The sequence below is a fragment of the Vulpes lagopus genome, chromosome 6, assembly GCF_018345385.1.
Source record: "Vulpes lagopus strain Blue_001 chromosome 6, ASM1834538v1, whole genome shotgun sequence".
NCBI lineage: Eukaryota > Metazoa > Chordata > Mammalia > Carnivora > Canidae > Vulpes > Vulpes lagopus.
This window is the reverse complement of record NC_054829.1, coordinates 26,483,989-26,503,410: the sequence shown is the minus strand read 5'-3', so window position 1 is coordinate 26,503,410 and position 19,422 is coordinate 26,483,989. Positions and strand designations below refer to the sequence as shown.

The 19,422-nt window shown below is 42.3% G+C and overlaps 1 protein-coding gene across 6 annotated transcripts in view; it reads left to right on the top strand.

Moving 5' to 3' along the window:
- DNAL1 (dynein axonemal light chain 1) overlaps window positions 1–19,422 on the top strand; it is a 77,564-nt gene that overhangs the window by 18,976 nt on the left and 39,166 nt on the right. For 2 of the 6 annotated variants that reach the window (XM_041759574.1, XM_041759575.1), the window contains exons 2-3: window positions 1,099–1,183; window positions 3,125–3,779. In XM_041759574.1, coding sequence (XP_041615508.1) covers window positions 1,166–1,183; window positions 3,125–3,730 — 624 coding nt within the window. In that variant the 5' untranslated portion in view covers window positions 1,099–1,165 and the 3' untranslated portion in view covers window positions 3,731–3,779. Of the gene's footprint in view, window positions 1–980; window positions 1,184–3,124; window positions 3,780–17,294; window positions 18,720–19,422 lie in introns of those variants that run through there. The other 4 variants (XM_041759572.1, XM_041759573.1, XM_041759576.1 and 1 more) reach the window with 4 other exon arrangements.

Below are 19,422 nucleotides of genomic sequence, written 5' to 3'. Positions count from 1 at the left end.
GGTTCTGGCCCAAAGGCTTTTGTAAATAATGTAAACAAGTTCAATCACTTAACAAATATGAATTAAGTCCAGGACCATGCTACATACTGGGATGCAATATATAGCACAGACAGACATGGTCCTCACTGCACTAACAGCCTAATAAAGGACCCAGGTAACTATACTTGCAGTTATAAATGTGGTAAGTGCTAGGAGAGGGGAAGTACAGGCCCAGGGTGCTGGTGAGAACATATAAAAGACTGACTCAACTCACTTTGGGAGGGATCTGGAAAGCCTTCTGGGAAGGGAGATCTAAATTTAGGTTTGAGGGGCACCTGGGTGGCTCAGTCTGTTAAGCGTATGCCTTCCACCCATGATCCCAGGGTCCTGGGATGGACCCCCTGCATCTTGCTCCCTGCTCAGTGGGGAGTCTGCTTCTCCTCCTCTGCCCCTCCCCCCAACTCTTGCTTGGTCTTTCTCTCTCAAATAAAGACATAAAATCTTAAGAAAAAATTGGGGATGGAGGGGAATAGTGTATACCATTTTTAGGAGCCAAAAGAACAGAGCACATTTAGGAATGGTGTTGGTGTTACTTAAGGCTGGGGCAGAGTGTGCAAAGACATAGGCAGTATATCTAATAAACCCTTATATATGTAGTGCTCTCAAAGTATTCTAAAATAGTTTTTTTTGGAGGAAAATTATGTGGGAAATGTACATTATATCAAATGCTATCTCTAGCATATTTTTCACATTTTCTCACACATATGTATGAAAATATGTGAAAAATTCTGGAGAAAATAAAGCTTTTTGTTCCCGTCCTTCTCCCTGAAGATTATTAAAAGAAAAAAAATGCACATTTTAAAAAGGATCCTTTTTCCACCCACTCCTCCACCCCCAACCTTACTTGCTCTAGAAACTTTTCTTTGCTGACTACCAAAATCTGAAACTCAAGAATGTCTTTTGAGAGTCTAAAGCTTTTTAAGATTTGTGGTGCTTTCCAGGTGCAGGACCCTTCCCTGGGATCATTGATCTGTATGGAAGTGGTGGTGGCCTTTGTGAATACAAGGCCAGCCTCCTGGCTGGACATGGGTTTGCTGTGCTTGCTTTGGCTTATTTCAGATTTGAAGACCTCCCTGAGTATTTGGATGATATACAACTCGAGTACTTTGAAGAAGCTGTGGACTTCATGCTGCAGCATCCAAAGGTGGGTCCTCATGCTTGCCTGAAGAGGACAGGGGATAGAGCAGACTCAGGACTGGATCCAGAAGCCATACCAGAACACCAGGGGCTAGAAATATATCATGAGACACAAAAGTTCCTTCAAAAGTTACTAGGATTATTTTTTTTTAATTTTTATTTATTTATGATAGTCACACACACACACACACACACAGAGAGAGAGAGAGAGAGAGAGAGAGGCAGAGACACAGGCAGAGGGAGAAGCAGGCTCCATGCACCGGGAGCCCGACGTGGGATTCGATCCCGGGTCTCCAGGATCGCACCCTGGGCCAAAGGCAGGCGCCAAACCGCTGCGCCACCCAGGGATCCCAGTTACTAGGATTATTATTTTCATTTCTATCCCTCTCTCTCCAATCTCTAAAGACTCCACTGTTTATTTCCCTTTAATTATTAACCACAATTCAAAGAGCTCCCCTAAAATGTTACTAACCTTAAATTCTGGTTCTTCATCTACCACCACATGGCCCAGTAATCTTGAAAAAGGCAACTCTTTCTCTGAGATTCCATTTTTCTTATCCATAAGGCTAATGTAAATGTACAGACAGAGAAATTTGACTAGCAGGAGACATTTTTAGGACATTTAAATAGGGACTGTATTTGATGATATTAAGGAATCATTAATTTTGTTAAATGTAATAATGATACTGTGTTTTTATAGAGAAAGTTCTTATCTGAGACTGGAAAAAATAAAATAGTTTGGTATGATTATAGATAGAATATATACTCTGCAACTCCCTAGACTCAAAGAAACTCAAATATTCTAATGTTAAATAATAAAATGTTCCACAAGGTCTGTGGGTTAGTCTAACTCAGTCAGAATTCAGAGACTGGTCTCTTAGCAGAGCTGCTAAAGCCTAGATGGTCTTGAATTGTGATTATTGGTTAATTAGAGGAGATAAGGCCCCAGGGAAAAACAAGAGACCAATATATCAGTTCTGCCCTTAGACCTAGGCAAGAGGGGCTTCTGTCTTGGACTTTTGTTTTAGGTGGCCACACTCTGGCCTTCCTTTCGGCTGTATATCCCTGCCGACAGGGTGAGGAGTCCAAGGCACCTAGGGAATGTATCCACCTGGAACCTGTGTGCTTACGCACACGCCCACCATGCCCTTGTGATCCGGAACCCCAGAATTCTTTGCCAAATGGCATCGATCCTCCTTCTAGTCCTGTGTCTCTTCTCTGGTCTATCAGTGTGAATACACCTACGCCTTAAACACATAGGCTTGCGGGATCCCTGGGTGGCTCAGCGGTTTAGCGCCTGCCTTTGACCCAGGGTGTGGTCCTGGAGACCCAGGATCGAGTCCCACCTCGGGCTCCGGCATGGAGCCTGCTTCTCCCTCCTCTGTGTCTCTGCCTCTCTCTCTCTCTCTATGTCTATCATAAATAAATAAATAAATGAATATTTTTTTAAAAAAACACGTAGGCTTGGGCGTCCACAAACATGTGTGAGAGGCCCCTCGAGGTTGATGATGGAGCCAGGGTTGGGAAAAACAGGAAGGTGGGTAGGGACCAAGGATGGGCTGGCTCTCCCCCAGTCTACATTTCCAGTACAGAGCTTCAAGACCTTCCATGCTTTCAAATCTTCTGTTATGGAGGTATATTTATCAAAGTGGGAGAAAAGAATATATTTAAAGAGTTTGTTCACTTGATTTATAACTTTTAAATATTTAGGGTATGTGGGTATAGGTCTCTGTGTGTACTCTGGACCCAATCACCAAAAATATTAGTGGAAGGCCCGTGTCCTAGGAAATCAATTGATTTGCTTCTTAGAAGACCCACTTGAGCATTGTGGATTGTTGCATGAAGAAAGCAAGCCAATGACATTTTAAAAAGCTACCTAGAGAATATAAAATCACTGTTTATGTCCTCCATTTACAAATTCTAGGCTTGTTCTGTTTCTCTTCTACAGGTGAAAGGCCCTAATGTTGGGCTTCTTGGCTTCTCCAAAGGAGGTGACCTGTGTCTCTCAATGGCCTCTTTCTTGAAGGGGATCACAGCCACTGTACTTATCAATTCCTGTGTGGCTAACACAATAGCTCCTCTGTCTTACAAGGATATGATTATCCCCAGTCTTAGCAGTGACCCAAGGAGATATACAATTAATGAATCTGGACTTTTGAATTTTATGGGTATTTGGGAAAATCCACTGGAGGAATCCAACCAGAAAAGTATTATTCCATTTGAAAGGGCCCAGGGGCCCTTCCTGTTTATCGTTGGCATGGATGATAATAACTGGAATAGTAGCTTCTATGCTCAGGTAGCCTCTGAACGGTTACAAGCCAATGGGAAAGACAGACCCGAGATAATCTGCTACAAAGGAACTGGTCATTGTATTGAGCCACCTTATTTTCCTGTATGTAGAGCTTCTGTACATGCAGTGTTAGGCCAACCCATATGCCATGGAGGTGAGCCAGAGTTTCAGTCAAGGGCACAGGTCGATGCTTGGCAGCGAATTCAAACTTTCTTCCATAAACATCTCAATGGTCAAAAACCTGTCCAGTCCAGCAAACTATAAAATTGTAATCATAGACCAGATACTATTAATAAAAACCGAATTCATACAACATGTGTTGGGTTTTCCAGAGCACGTAGGAAACTTTTGGCAACAAAATAACTATCTCAGCTTCTTATCAGGTCCCATTGGAGTCTTTGCAACCCTGATTTCTTCACTGCCACTCCTTTCTCCCCTGAACTTTACTCACTGTATAGGCTTTTTTTTTTTTTCTCTCTCTCTCACTGTATAGGCTTAATCCTGACCTCATCCACAGGATCCATCTTAGCCGTAAGTAGGTAAAATGTAAGAGTGCCTACCCAACTCTCTGTTGCTGGCCTAGCTTTGACCTGTGTTCTGGTTTTGAAGACTGAGTTTCTGTATTCGTAAGAGTTCCAAATCCTGTTTGGACTCTAACTGACCATGTCTGAGCATTGGGAACATACCCACTTGAATCCTTTATGGAATGAACTATGCTTCTTTCTTGCCAGTATACATTTCTGAATGTGTATTTAAGACTTGTTCCTGAACCCCAATTTGAAGATTGGGGGCATTGAGTTTCTTCATATGCTAAGCCATGTTTTTATTTATTTTTTATTTATTTATTTATTTTATTTATTTTTTTAAATATTTTATTTATTTGTCAGAGAGAGAAAGCATGCACACACAAGCAGGGGGAGCAGCAGGCAGAGGGAGAAGTGGGCTCCCCGTTGAGCAAGGAACCCAATGTGGGATGCAATCCCAGAACTCTAGGATCATGACCTGAGCTAAAGGCAGACACTTAACTGTCTGACCACCCAGGCATCCCTTTGCTTTTATTTTATGAAAGCAGAGCTTTGTTTTTATTTTATGAATGAGGCCTCAATTTCTTCCTTACTGATAATGTATCCTTTACAAAAATTCAAACATTACTTTTACAAAGTAAAGCTGAGTTCTTTACAACAGTACTTGTTGTAAGCAAAACAGTGTATTGATATACTGATATAACCCAGTTTTTAAAAGATTTTATTTATTTGAGAGAGAGAGAGAGAGAGCAAGATGAGGTGGGGAGGGTCAGATAAAGAGTGAGAAGTAGACTTTCCAGTGAGCAGGGAGCCCAATGTGGGACTCAATCCCAGGACCCTGAGATCATGACCTGAGCTGAAGGCAGACAACCAATTGAGCCACGTAGGCTCCCCTATAACTATTTATTTATTATTATTATTATTATTATTATTATTATTATTATTTAAGATTTTTATCCATTTATTCATGAGAGACACAGGGAAAGAGAGGGGCAAAGACATAGGCAGAAGGAGAAGCAGGCTCCATGCAGGGAGCCCGATGTGGGACTCAGTCTCGGGACTCAAGGATCATGCCCTGAACCAAAGGCAAATGCTCAACCGTTGAGCCACCCAGGCATCCCAATTTTTAAAAAAGGATTTATTTATTAATTTGAGAGAGCAGGAGTGGGAGGGGCAGAGGGAGAGGCAGAGAGAATCCCAAGCAGACTCCACACCTAGTATGGAGCCTGATGCAGGCCTTGATCCTACAACTCTGAGATCAGGACCTGAGCCAAAACCAAGAGTTGGATGCTTAACCAACTGCACCACCCAGACACCCCAACTAACACATTTTTAAGACTCTACCCTCTGGGCCACTGCCTTAATCTTTGGATGTCATGTTATACTTACCAAATTAGACTTCCTCCCAGCAGCATCTGTTCCTATCACCTTCCTACTAGGAAGTACTGGGATCCATCTGCCTCAACTCATTGCAATGTACTGAGCACTACTATACCTAGATACATAAGAGACCAGAATAGAAGGTCTTTCCTGAATGCAAGAAAATTTTTCTGAGACCGCATCACATGGTTTGCTGGGCACATGCAAAACCTTTCACCAATTCCAGTTTATCCAAACAACTGCCCATTAGTTTTTGACTAATGAAAAGAAGGTTCCTTAGAGGTAACTTAATTTTGACAAATTGCTAACAATATGTATTGAGTGTAGTTATTCCTTATGTAGTATAATAATTTACTATGATGTGAATTCTTGGAGTGGCTGTTTTAATTCACTCCCAGGTGGTCCTGGTACACTAGGACCTTTGGGATGGAGGAATCACAGGAAGAAGTTATAAGGAACATGGCTTGGGGTATGAGAGAAGTAAGGGCCAAAAGCTAGCCCCAGAAGCTAAGCATGAGGATGACAACTATCTCCAGGTACTAAATTTCCAGGTATAGGGACAGCTCTCCACTTCAATTTCTTCCTTACTGATATCCTTACTGATAGCCTAAAATATCCTACACTGCCTAAAGATGTTTGGTCACTTTCTCCTCTGAGTTGACTATATATCTGGCCACCTGTTTCTAAGATTTCAAAAGGAATTTCAGGTTGTTGAATAGCTACCTAAAATATGGTAATTGTGAGTTTGAAGGAAGGAAGAGAAAAGGTATCTGTGAAATGAAGCCAGAAACTAGGCTAATACAATAGTGCTTATTATGTAGTCCTATATGTTTGCCTTGACTGGCCACTTATTCAGTCATATGCTTTCCAATGGCTTATGCAAAGAAAGAAACCTAGTCAGTTACACAAAACTTAGAGTATTCCTAAAATAAAAGCAAAGCTTAGCAATCAATTTCTTCCAAAGGCTGTCATGCTAAGAAACATTAAGTGATGTAAATGGTAGTAACCTCAAGGATACCCTCACAGTAGGTATAAATTCCAGGCTCTCCTACTTATTGACTGTGTGACCTTGGGTAAGTTATTAAGCTTCCAAAGCCTCCATTTCATCATCTATAAAATGAGGATAATAGTGATAATAACAAGAACTACCTCTCTGGGCTGTTGTGATTAAATTGGATAATCCAGGTGAAGCATTTAAGAAATTTATATATCTATTTGTGTATTTATTTTTAAAACATAACATTTAAATTTCATTAGAGAAAACTAATGGATCCTACAGAATCTAAGTGGGGTCAACCTGAGAGATCCTAAGAGAGAGAGAATAAGTGTTCTTCCAACTCTGAGATTCTCAGAGGTGATGGGTTCCAGAACTTTGGGCTTGGACTTGCATTCTGAAGTTGGACCTGGTAGTCACAGATTAAATTTAATCTTCTTAGTTTATTACCCTCTTCCAGGCTTCTAGGGCCAATTACAGTTATCAACTTGATGTATACCTTTCTAGAACCATTTTATATGCATATACATACAAATACTTGTTTGAATGGAAAAATGTGGTTTTGTGAATCCCATGCCTTTTGCTTAGAAAGAGGAAAAGTCATGATGTATTTTTTTTCCTGCATATAAAGACACCTTTTTAATAGTTATTTCAGGCTACAAGACAATAGAGATTATTTCCGTAGTATACACATGCGTAGAGCTGCCTCATCGAAAACGTTTAAACTTTAACATTGGCAGTCTTTTCTTAATCCCAGGCAAAAATAATTTCAAGAGGGAAAGGAATTTTGCTGGGAGCCTATAGTCTAGGTAAGCCTCCTTCGGCTAGGTTAGGGACTCATGACCCCTGGTGGCCAAAGCAGGACTTTATTTTTTAAAATTTTTTCTATAGCAAGAAGCAGTTTACTTAATTCATGATAGACATAGAGAGGCAGAGGGAGAAGCTGGCTACATGCAGGGAGCTGTACGTGGGACTCGATCCCAAGTCCCCAGGATCAGGCCCTGGGCCGAAGGCGGCGCTAAACCGTTGAGCCACCCGGGCTGCCCAACAAAGTGGGACTTTAAGGAAGAGACCGGGGCAGCCCCAGAGGCTTAGCGCCTGCCTTCGGCCCAGAGTGTGATCCTGGAGACCCGGGATCGAGTCCCACGTCGGGCTCCCTGCATGGAGCCTGCTTCTCCCTCTGCCCGTGTTTCTGCCTCTCTCTCTCATGAATAAATAAATAAAATATTTTTAATAAATAAATAAATAAATAAATAAATAAATAAATAAATAAATAATAAAGAATTAAAAAAAAAAGAGAGAGAGAGACCGGCCAGCATCTCCTGATCAGTAACTTCTCCCTCTTGGCCCGGGAGCGGTAGGCGGGGGATGAGCTCCTGCCTCTTTCAGGCGGTCCCACTACAGGGACCCCCCAAGCGTGACCGACCCCGGGCCCTCCTAAGTCGCCCCATCCGGCAGCCGTTTGCAGAGTGGCGCCCCAGGGACCAGCCGGGGGGCCGGCCCTGCTGCCCCCCGGGCCAGCTGATGCCACTGGGCCCCGCCTCTCCGGGCCCCGCCCGGCTGGCCCCGCCCCATCCGTGACGCCGGGCCCTCCCGCCTGCCGCAGTCCAAGCCGCGAGGATCCCGGGGGCCCCCTCCTGCCTGGGAGGGGGATCTCCACATCGGCCCTTCCCTCCCAGAAGGCGGAGACCCTGACCGTCCCGCCTAAGGCGGCGCTGGCCGCCGAGCTCCTGGACGTTCACGTGCACGGCTTAGGCCCGGGGGAGCGGGGGACCCTGCGGGCAACGGCCGTCTCTACCGCGGCCGCCCCTTCCACTCGGGGACGCGCTACCAGGCGGGCGGCCGCGGGGAGTTGGACCTGGCCGGGGGCCGGGCTCGGGGTGGCCCCTTCACGGGCGTGGAGCCCATGGGGCTTCGTGGAGCCTCACGCCGGCCGGCTCGGAGGATCCTGCTTCAACCAGATGCCGAGGGGCGTGATGAGCCCCCCCACCCCCAAGTGGAGGTGACCTCCCCCGCGCGCCGCGGCAGCCGGCGGTGCCGCTGGGCCAGGTGCGGCGCTGGTCCTCCGAGCTCGGCTGCCTGCGGGCGTCTTCCCGCTGCCCCCAGGTGCGGGAGGTCTTGAACGTAGAGCGTTGGGCCTGGCTTTAGGAAATCGACCTACGAAAGCCGGCTTGCTGTGCTAGCTAATTAGTGTTCGGAAAATAAAGCGGGCGCCTCGATTCCTTTGTTTTGTCTCCCTACACACCAGGTAGGACAGTCGCTCTCCTAAATGGCGACTGTACCTCTTTTCTGCCAGCTGCACCCCCATCTCCTTTAAACTCCTCGGGCTGCAGAGCTATTGCTTGTGAGCATCTTTGCTATAATAAGCATAAATGGCCCGTACAGTTTCTAGCATTAAGTATTTGCCTCTCTAGTAGGGAGAGCTTTGTGTTAATTTACTTTTCCAATTATCATTTCTTGTAATGATGACCAGATTAGTGGATACAAATCTTTCACTGGTATCTGTTCGAGCCCGATCATCACTGAAGGTCTATTACATATATTGTTCACTTTTTTATACTGGTTTCACATTAGGATACAGATATCTTTTTGTTATTTTCTGACGTACTCGAATTTCTTGAAAACCATCATGATGAGGAAACTTGCTCATTTCATAGACCAAAGAACAATTTATTTTATAGATGAAAAAAAAACTAAGGCCTAAAGTGTTTTAACCAGATCCCACATCTAGATGGTGCTAAAATGAGGGTGCAGTCAAGTTCTTTGAGCGCCAAACTCTGACCTCCACAAACAGGGCTGAGTTAATGAGTCAAAGAGTTAGGTTAGACAAGTTAACTTGTCTGGTTTATTTTCCATGTTCACTCTCAGGATCCTTGAACAACTAAGAATCTTTTAAACAAGAGATTTAAAACATTTTCATAATTGGGGTTGGTTTTTGTTTTTTTAAGATTTTATTTATTCATGAGAGACACAGAGAGGCAGAGATATAGGCAGAGGGAGAAGCATCCATGCAGGGAGCAGGATGTGGGACTCCATCCCAGGTCTCCATGATCACGCCCTGGGCTGAAGGCGGGCGATAAACCGCTGAGCCACCCGGGCTGCCCCAGGGGGGATTTTTTTTTTAAGAGTGTATAAGGTCAGATTCTTGAATCCAGAGAAAATAAAGAAATTCTCAGTTATTTTAATGTGGTAAGCTAGTGGTTGGAAAAATCTAATGCTGAATAATTTGAGGATCTGTGTGTTATGTCTTTTTCGTGGTTTTGCTTTATCCTTTCTGAAAGTAATCTTGAATCCAGAGATGCTTGAGATCTAATTTTACAAAGAGCAGATCAAGAGATGCCAAGATATTTGAATGTTAAGAAAACCACCTTGTAGGGATCCCTGGGTGGCGCAGCGGTTTGAGGCCTGCCTTTGGCCCAGGGCGCGATGCTGGAGACCCGGGATCGAATCCCACGTCGGGCTCCCGGTGCATGGAGCCTGCTTCTCCCTCTGCCTGTGTCTCTGCCTCTCTCTCTATCTCTCTGTGACAATCATAAATAAATAAAAATTAAAAAAAAAAAAAAAAAAAGAAAACCACCTTGTAAATATCACTACATTAATATTTACACCCGAGCTTTCACTTTGGTGGCTAGATTTGCCTTGTTTCTAGCTTTGAAAATTTAGCCTAAAACAACAACAACAAAGAAAATTTAGCCTTTGGCACTGGAATTTTAGATCATTTAGTTTGGATTATATCTAATGTTCTTGCCTCTAACTCTGTTCTTACAGATTTATCTGGCCTTCCCCCCTCCCCCCCCCCCTTTTTTTTTTAATTTTTAAGATTTTATTTTTTTGAGAGTGAGATAGTAAGAGCACCAGCAGGGGGAGATACAGAGGGGGAAGGCTTGCTCCTGGGAGCCTGACTTGGGGCTTGATCTCAGACAGAACCTTGGAATCATGACCTGAGCCAAAGGCAGATGCTTAACCCACTGAGCCACCCAGGCGCCCCTTTATCTGGGACTTTTTTTTTTTTTTTAATTTTTATTTATTTATGATAGTCACAGAGAGAGAGAGAGAGGCAGAGACACAGGCAGAGGGAGAAGCAGGCTCCATGCACCGGGAGCCCAATGTGGGATTCGATCCTGGGTCTCCAGGATCGCCCCCTGGGCCAAAGGCAGGTGCCAAACCGCTGCGCCACCCAGGGATCCCTATCTGGGACTTTTAATTGGAATAATACAGAAGACTGTATCTGAAAAATACTAGGAGGCAATTGGCTGGGAAATTCTCTTGGAATAGTGAATGAATAACATACTCTACAATAAGAATTTTGAAAGACAAGTAACAGATCAACATTAGAAGGAAATAGTTTGACATTTTACTCCCTTTCCACTGTGAGGGAGCAATAATTTACTCTCCTCTTCAATGTCCTTCTGGCTGGACTAAAAATCAAATGGACCTGAAACAGATCAACCAGAGAAAATGAAATTAATTCTTTATGTATAGGGAATCCACACAGACATGGTAATTCCAAAGACAGTCAGGCAAAACAATGTAAGGAGGAAAGGTTAGAGGCCTAGGACTTTCAAGGGAAGGAATGCAATTCACAGAACAGTAAGAGCAGTTGTTTGGAAATTAGATGTTTGCCCTGCCGTACAGATGGGTCGCTCAGATAAAGTTTATCTCTGGTAATAACCCTCATTCTGGAAAAGACCCCCAATTTAGATTTTTCCATGTCATTAAGGGAGGGCTAAACTTTCTCTTGAGCCCACAGGGTCTCAATTGCCTTCAGCTCAAAATAGTCTACATGCCATAGTGGCATATTCTGAGGGGAACTCCCTTGAACCCCTTCAAAGTGAAAACCACCTAAGTGGTTTATCTAGGGGTAGCCTCCCCTTGGCTCCTATGCCACACATATTGTTCATTTTATATTACACCATCATTAGACCTATAAAATAGTATAAACTTTGTTTGCTTAGGGATTTTGGTGATTTTGTATCTTAAGCTCATTGAGAACTCAAAGGGCCCTTTAAAGTTGGATTTTTTAAATGAGGTATTGCACTTTCATAACTCAAACCCTGCCAAAACTATTTGCTTAGATGATCAGGATTTACTCTTCAAACCAAAACATTTTCCATATCCTTGGTATAAATTTTCATATTTTATTCCATTTCTGAGTGTTTTTCTCATAGGGAAAAAAGAAAAAACATTCTTACATAGCCAAAACAGGTATCTATTTCAACCACAACAATAAACCTATTTCAGCCAAAACAGATTTTTTTCAAGACAAATAAGTGAATGTTTTATTAATATTTATTTTTTTAAAAAGATTTAATTAATTTATTTGACAGAGAGAGAAAGCACAAGCAGGGGGAATGCACAGGCAGAGGGTAGGGAGAAGCAGACTCCTCGCTGAGCAGGGAGCCTGCTGTGGGGCTATATCTCAGAATCCTGGAATCATGACCTGATCCCAAGGCAGCCACCCAGGTGCCCCTAGGAACATTTGAAATAGAAAAAAAATAATCTAAAAAAATTTAAAGTTAGAAAATAATAATGTTTTTCCAAAAATATAAATTATACAATTAGAATTTGCTTTAGAAAATATTAGCTAGGTATCATAGTCCATTAAGTGTCCTGTCATCTAATCCCAGATTAATCCTCTTTCCTGGTTTATTGGAGATGGTCCTTTCCCTGGTTTGATTGATATGTTTGGTGATGGAGGATTAAATGAATCTCGAGCTAGTCTCCTGGCTTGTGGAGGTTTTGCCACTCTGGCTTTGCCATTTTTTGGCTATGAAGATCTACCTCCAATCATGAAGGACTTAAATTTAGATTACTTTGAGGAGGCAGCTAAATTTGTGCAAAGTCGCCCAAAGGTGAGTGGGATTGTAGAGAGAAATAAATGTATTTAAAACGAACTCCTTAGGGCCATGAGAGAGTGAATAAAGACAGTGGTCCTAATGGTCTGGAAAATGTAACAAATACCTGTTGAATGAATTAATGGATAAATACATGAATAAATAAGGTATCTGATAAATACATAAATGCTTTTTCTTTATTGAGGGCTGTGGCCCCATTAACAATCAGGCTTTCTCTCTCTCTCTCTCTCTCTCTCTCTCTCTCTCTTGTTTGCCTTCTTTTCCTTCAATCTCTAGGTTAAAGGTCAAACATTGGAATGATAGGTTCTGGCTAAGGGGCAGAGTTGGCCTTTTCTATGGCTAGTTTTCTCCCAAATATAGCTGCAGTTGTGAGCATCAATGGCTGTATCTCTAACACAACTACTGCCCTTACATGTGGTAGATTTATCCTGCCAGGACTGCCTTTTAACCTGGACAAAATCTCTGCCATGGATTTAGGGGTTTATGATGTTAAAGAAGCCCTGGGAGGACCCCTTGGATCCAACTTACTGGGAAAGCCGTATCCCCCTTGAGAAAGCCAGTGTCCATTTCCTTTTTATAGTCGGAGAGGATGACAGGCTTATGCTGACATAGCTGTGAAGCACCTCGCAGAGCATGGGAAGACAAATTTCACTGTTTTAAGCTACCCTAACACTGGCCACAGAATAGATCCCCCTTATAGCCCTTTTCTCTATATCCCTGGATCCTGTGTTGGGAGTGCCTGTTTTGGGAGGTGGACAGCTGAAAGGTCATGCTGCTGCTCAGATTGAGTCTTGGAAGATCTTGGAGCTTTTGCACTTGCATCTAGGGTAAAGTCTAACAAACTAGAGAGTTAAGTTTAGCATATGCGCAGAAAGAATTAAGAGATAGATTGAATATTTTTAACATGTAGTAACTGAAATCTGGACTTCTCAGGGACATCTGTAAGCTTTTAAAAGAAGTAAGAATGCTTGTCTCAAGGTCATCAGGATTTGTAACTTTGGTTACTATCCCTGTTTCTCCATGTTTGGTTTGTTTGAGCTTGAGCTCAAGGTAGTTGCTAAGTGAAAACCAACTTCCAGTCTGTCATTTTACTCATCCTTCCTCCCTACCCTCCGTGTTAACTATACTTCTGAAGGTTTTTAAAAACTGGTGTGTGATAATTAGTTTGCTATTATGTGTCCCAGAGTTTATAAAACTGTTTTGGACAGGGGTGAATACATGAATATAGGTCCCTGGTTTTATGTTGAGGAGCCATTGGGCTATGATAACTTTCTCATAACAGTCAGAGGCTGGAGTGAATTCTAACAACATGACTCAGAGGTTAATTTGTGGTAGACTGAAGTCATAGAATCCTTTCTGTTGTTAATCAGGTTTTGATTTTTTTTTTCTAGTTGCCACCTGTTGTAGGACCTTTAAAGAAAGTTAGAAATCCTAAAATACTTGCTTTAAAACTGCCAACCAATGACTGAGAAACCTTGATTCATTATAGTTCCTTTATCTCTGTATTTGTATTTTATTTTTTTATTTATGATAGTCACACAGAGAGAGAGAGAGAGAGGCAGAGACACAGGCAGAGGGAGAAGCAGGCTGCATGCACCAGGAGCCTGACGTGGGATTCGATCCGGGTCTCCAGGATCGCGCCCTGGGCCAAAGGCAGGCGCTAAACCACTGCGCCACCCAGGGTTCCCTCTGTATTTGTATTTTTAAAAACTTTCTTCACAGTTTGTTTAAAAAACATATTTAAAAATAGGCATATGTCAGTTCTCCCCCCCAAGTTCCTAATTACACAAGTAGGCAATGTAATTATCTGAGGGAAGGACAGAGTTCATTTCCTTCTACTTTCTACTACTCTCACCAAAAATTTAATTACAATTTGTGGATGAGCCTTAACTTATTAAAATAATTTAACTGAAGTTCTGAGATTCGATTTTAAACATTAAAAATATGTATGGAATTAAAAGATGTTAAAAGTTCTGGACTTCTTATAATTTAGCTTCAGTTTAGTTTTTTGTTCTTCCACACAATTGAAGGGAGAGATTAAAGTATTAATTATCAGCCTTTGATTTTGGTTGATCAGTAGATCTTGTGGTCAGAACTATATTTCGGGTTCTTCTTGGCAGAAGATGAAGTATTCTCACCTTAATAGTTCCCCTCCCCCAAATTAACATTATTTTTAGAATGTAATACATGTTTCAAATCATTAACATCAACAAGAAAGTATATATGTCATACTTTACACACACACACACACGCACACACACATATACATACATATGTATTACCTCCTGATTTTTGGGTTATTCGTGTACGATTTTTATTTTTATTTTTTATTTTATTTTTTTAAAGATTTTATTTATTCATGAAAGACATAGAAAGAGAGGCAGAGACACAGGCAGAGGGAGAAGCAGGATCCCCGAGGGGAGCCCGAATTGGGACCTGATCTCTACACCCGGGATCATGCCCTGGGCCAAAGGCAGACGCTCAACCACTGAGTCATCCAAGCGTTCCATGTACGATTTTTAAAGATTTTTTTTTAAAACAGACCAAAAGCATAGTGAGGGAAGAAATTGGCTTTTTATCAAATAACTATAACGAGAATAATAATCTGGGAAATTGACTATTGAAATTTGATACAATGCTTACTCTAATTTGAACCAATAGAACTTTTGACTGTATAAATAGCCTTAAGAGTTGAAGACTCTCTAGGCTTTAAGTTCTTTAATTTTTTTTTTTAAATTTTAGGGTCTGTAACTTTTTGCTATTTTGCTCAATCTCTAATCATCTATTAAATGTGACATTTTTTTCTTTTATTCAACCCACATTCTTTTTAGAAAATTAAAGATTCCTTAATGAGTTTGGTTTGCTATCATTTCACACTATTTTACCTTTACCTTTCTGCCAGATTTTCTGAATTTGGGGAAACTGTTTTAATAATATTTTTAACCTTTCTCTCAATTTTCTTCTAGGCCTGAAGCAAGAGCAAGTATATCCAAAGCCATAGTCTCTGGTGAACAGCTTTTTAAATCTATTTTTCCGTTTTGCAGGATTTAAAAGAACAAAAAAAGGGTTCAAATTATAGAATTCTTTCTTTTCCTGTGTGAATGTTTTTACCCTTTGAGACTCTGTAATTCAAAATGTACTTGATGGGAAATGTAGCAAGATATTGTAAATTAATTTGCAGAGACCAGCAAATTTCTGCTTATATAGTGGTAAATCGCTTATACAGAGATAAATAAGACATGGTCAAAGTTTACTCCTCCAATGACCAGGAAGAAGTAAAAGTAACATTCTGAGCAAGCATGAAGATAAAATTGGTTTACTAATGATATTTCACCTTTAATGCCAGTGCCTTATGATATAATCCACAGTTTTGAGTAAAAGGCATACTCTGGTAGGATATAAGTTATGTTTGAGGATTAGATTCCCATTTCTGCCACATCAACAAAATTAGTCAAGATTTTGGTAGCCAGGAAAAGTTTTAGTTTGGAGATGTATGGAGATGTGAAGATCTGAAACAAAACAAAATACTACAAGAAAAAAGGCTGGATATGTTATGAATACCCATTTTAATTTTCTTTAATAAGCATTTGACTTTTTCCTGTTTTTTAATAAGTATGATTAAACTACCTTTTTCAAAATGGAATTTGTTATTTTAAAATATCCACATCACAGGAGTACCTGTGTGGCTTAGTTGGTTAAGGGTCAGACTCTTGATCCCAGCTCAGGTCTTGATCTTAGGGTCATGAGTACAAGCCCCACATTGGGCTCCATGCCAGGCATTTAAAAAACATATATTTATATTTATATAAATTAATATATATCTTTATATAGATATATATAGATATATATTATCTCTCTCTCTCTCTCTCTCTATATATATATATATATATATATATATCCACATTGCAGAATAATCAGAAAACAGAGAAACAAAATGAACACTGTATAGTGTATAGTCTGCCCAGGCTCCCATAACAAAATGCCACAGACTGGGTGGGTAAAACAACAGAAATTCATTTCCTCACAGAATTGGAGGCTGGAATTCCAAAATCAAGATGCCAACAGTGTTAGTTTTGAGTGAGGCTTCTATTGTTGGCTTGCAGATGACCATCTTCTTACTGTGTCCTCAGATGGCCTTTCCTCTGTGACCACTACTCCTAATATGTCTATTCCTCTTATAAGGACAGTAGTTATATTGGATTAGGGCCCCTTCTTATGGCCTCATTGAACTGAAATGACCTCCTTGAAGGCCCTATTTCCAAATATAGTCACATTGCAGTTAGAGCTTCAGCATATGAATTTGTGTGATGAGGACACAATTCAATCTGCAGCAAACATTAGACCCTCATAATATTCTTTTTGATATATGTTATGCCTAAATATGTGTACAGTATATAATTTTTAAAGATTTATTTGAGAGAGAGAGAGCACGCAAGCGCACAGGGGGAGGGGCAGAGGGAGATGGAGAGGGAGAGAATCCCAGACTACATACCTAGGATGAGCTTTGCCACCCCAGATCATGACCTGAGCCAAAATCAAGAGCCAGAGGCTTAACCCACTCAGTCACCCAGGTGCCCCTGTAGTATATCATTTTAAAGAAGATTATGCAGCTATTTTGATTTATTGATTCATGAGAGACACACACAGAGAGAGAGGCAGAGGCAGACAGAGGGAGAAGCAGGCTCCATGCAGGGAGCCTGACACGGGATTCGATCTGAGTCTCTGGGATCAGGCCCTGGACTAAAGGCGGCGCTAAACCGCTGAGCCACTCAGGCTGCCCCTATGCAGCTATTTTGTTTGGTAACTTACATTTTAAATTAGTACATCATGACTGCATGTGAATAGATGCATTTCAGCAACATCTTTTTTCCAGCAACATTTTTAAGGGAAGTATATTATTTCATTATTTGGATATTTGATAATACCAATTCTTTTTTTGATATTTCAGTTGTTTCTCTTTTTGCTATTAAAATTTTGAACAGAAATCTCCGTGTCTGATTATTCCTTCAGGATGAAGTCCTAGAAGTGGGAATGTCACCTGGGTGACAGAGGTGCATACCTTTTTATAGCTTTCAATACTATTGCCAACAGCTCTCCAGAAGGCTGTGTCAATTATAAACAACAGTGTACATATAAGTGACTTCATTTTTCCATATCCCTAGCAACTCAGTATTTTACAATATTTGTCTAATTTCATAGGAGGAGGGGAGGGAGAAAAACACCTCAGATATATAAAATCAGCATTTTATTATATTTTTTAAAGATTTTATTTATTTGCGAGAGTGAGCAAGAGAGCGGTAAAGGGAGCAGCAGACTCCCCTAGGAGCAGGGAGTCCCTGGCAGGGCTCAATCCTGGGACTCAGGGGATGGTGACCTGAGCCAAAGGCAGATGTTTAACTGGCTGAGCCACCCAGGCGCCCCTAAAACCAGCATTTTATGCTTTCATTCACCTCTTGGCTCCCTGGGGGGGCTGGGAAAGGTAACCGAGGAAATTCAGCTGAATTTAGCCTCAGTCGGACTACAGGTAAATTACAAAAGGTGATAGTGAGAAGGATGCGAGGGGCAATCTGCAGGGGAAGGGAATTTTTAAAGTTATTTTATAGCGAGGTTTTAAAGTTTTATTTTTTAAAAATTTTTTTCCAGGTTCGTAATTTATTGTACAAATTGAGTATCACATGATGAGTTGACATTAGTTTCTCCAAGCATGGGAACTTAACAGATGAGGTCCAAGTTAAAGTCCATTTATATTGCTTTCACAGCTGGTGTTTTTTTAGACCTTAATTTGAAGTATAAAATCACCAAAGCAGGGATGCCTGGCTGGCTCAGCGGTTGAGCGTCTGCCTTCAGCTCAGGGCGTGATCCTGGAGATCCGGGATCGAGTCCCACATCGGGCTCCCTGCATGGAGCCTGCTTCTCCCTCTGCCTGCGTCTCTGCCTCTCTCTGTGTCTCTCATGAATAAATGGATAAAATCTTAAAAAAATAAAATAAAATAAAATCATCAAAGCAATGCCTCCATATGTGGCCAATACACAATTCATTCTACCTGTGAGACTGGAAGAGTTGAAGTGTTTTTTGATGTCACTGAAATGGAATTGGGCATCAGTTTCTGGACCTGCCATGATTTCCATCTTGCAAAAGGTAGCAATTGCACTCGGTTTTAAAGTTTTAAACTTTAGGCAGGTACGTCATTCCAGATCGGCTGAAACTGCTTTCGATAGAAAGCATCTCCCGACCACTCGGCGCGGTTAAGCTCTCGCGTCCCGCGAGCCACAGCAGCAGCCACGCCACCGCAGCTGCGGGCAGGCGAGCGGCCCGCGGGCGGGAGGACCCGGGTGGCGGCAGCGCGGTCCCACAATGCCCCGCACGCGCCACCCTGAGGGCGGAGAGAAAGGACCGCTACCGGGGGTGGGATCCACGGAGGGCTCCGAGGAGTGCGCACGCGCACTGACCTCCGCGGGCCCTAGCAACCAGAGCAGTGACAGTAGCAACGGCCGGAATGGTGAGTACCCTCTAGGCCTCGTAGCCAAAGAGGAGATTGGAGGTAGAAAAGGGTGACGGTGGCGTGTTGAGGATCGGAGGGTCCTTGATCGGCGGAAGGAAGCCGGTAACGGACACTGGCTCCGCAGTCAGAGGCCTGAGGCGAAAGAGAAGCCCTGGCACGGGGTGATGCGGGGTGAGGGCGGCCTGGGGCGGATTGGAGGTTGGGTGAATGTGGAGGGACCCTGCCAGAGAAAGGGAGGGCAGAGAGCAGGAATTTCTCGAAAAAGAGCGGATCAGACTGGGGAAGGTGACGTGATGGAAGGCAGAGCGTGAATAAGGATATTTCTGTACACAGAAGTGATTTCCCCCCCTGGCGAGATGGGGCGCGGGGAGCTGGGTACACGAGTGGAACGTGTGTAACGCATTCCTAAACGCACAGCTTGGGAAGCTGTGTTCCTAAACGGATGTGCCCAAGCTGTCCTCTGAATGATTGTAAGCACAGTTAGGAGGTAGCACTGTAACAGCCCACTCGGAGAGAATATACGAGGATAGCGTTTCTCAAATTTAAGTATGCCTGAGTATAGTTGGCCTAAGACTGCGCTTGGTGGAGTGCAAGTTATGAGTTTTTAATTTGATGGGGTTCAGGACTGTGCATTTCAACAGTGCACCTCAAGCCATCCTACCTTTGGAGGGCATCCCACCACACTTTGAGAAATACAGCT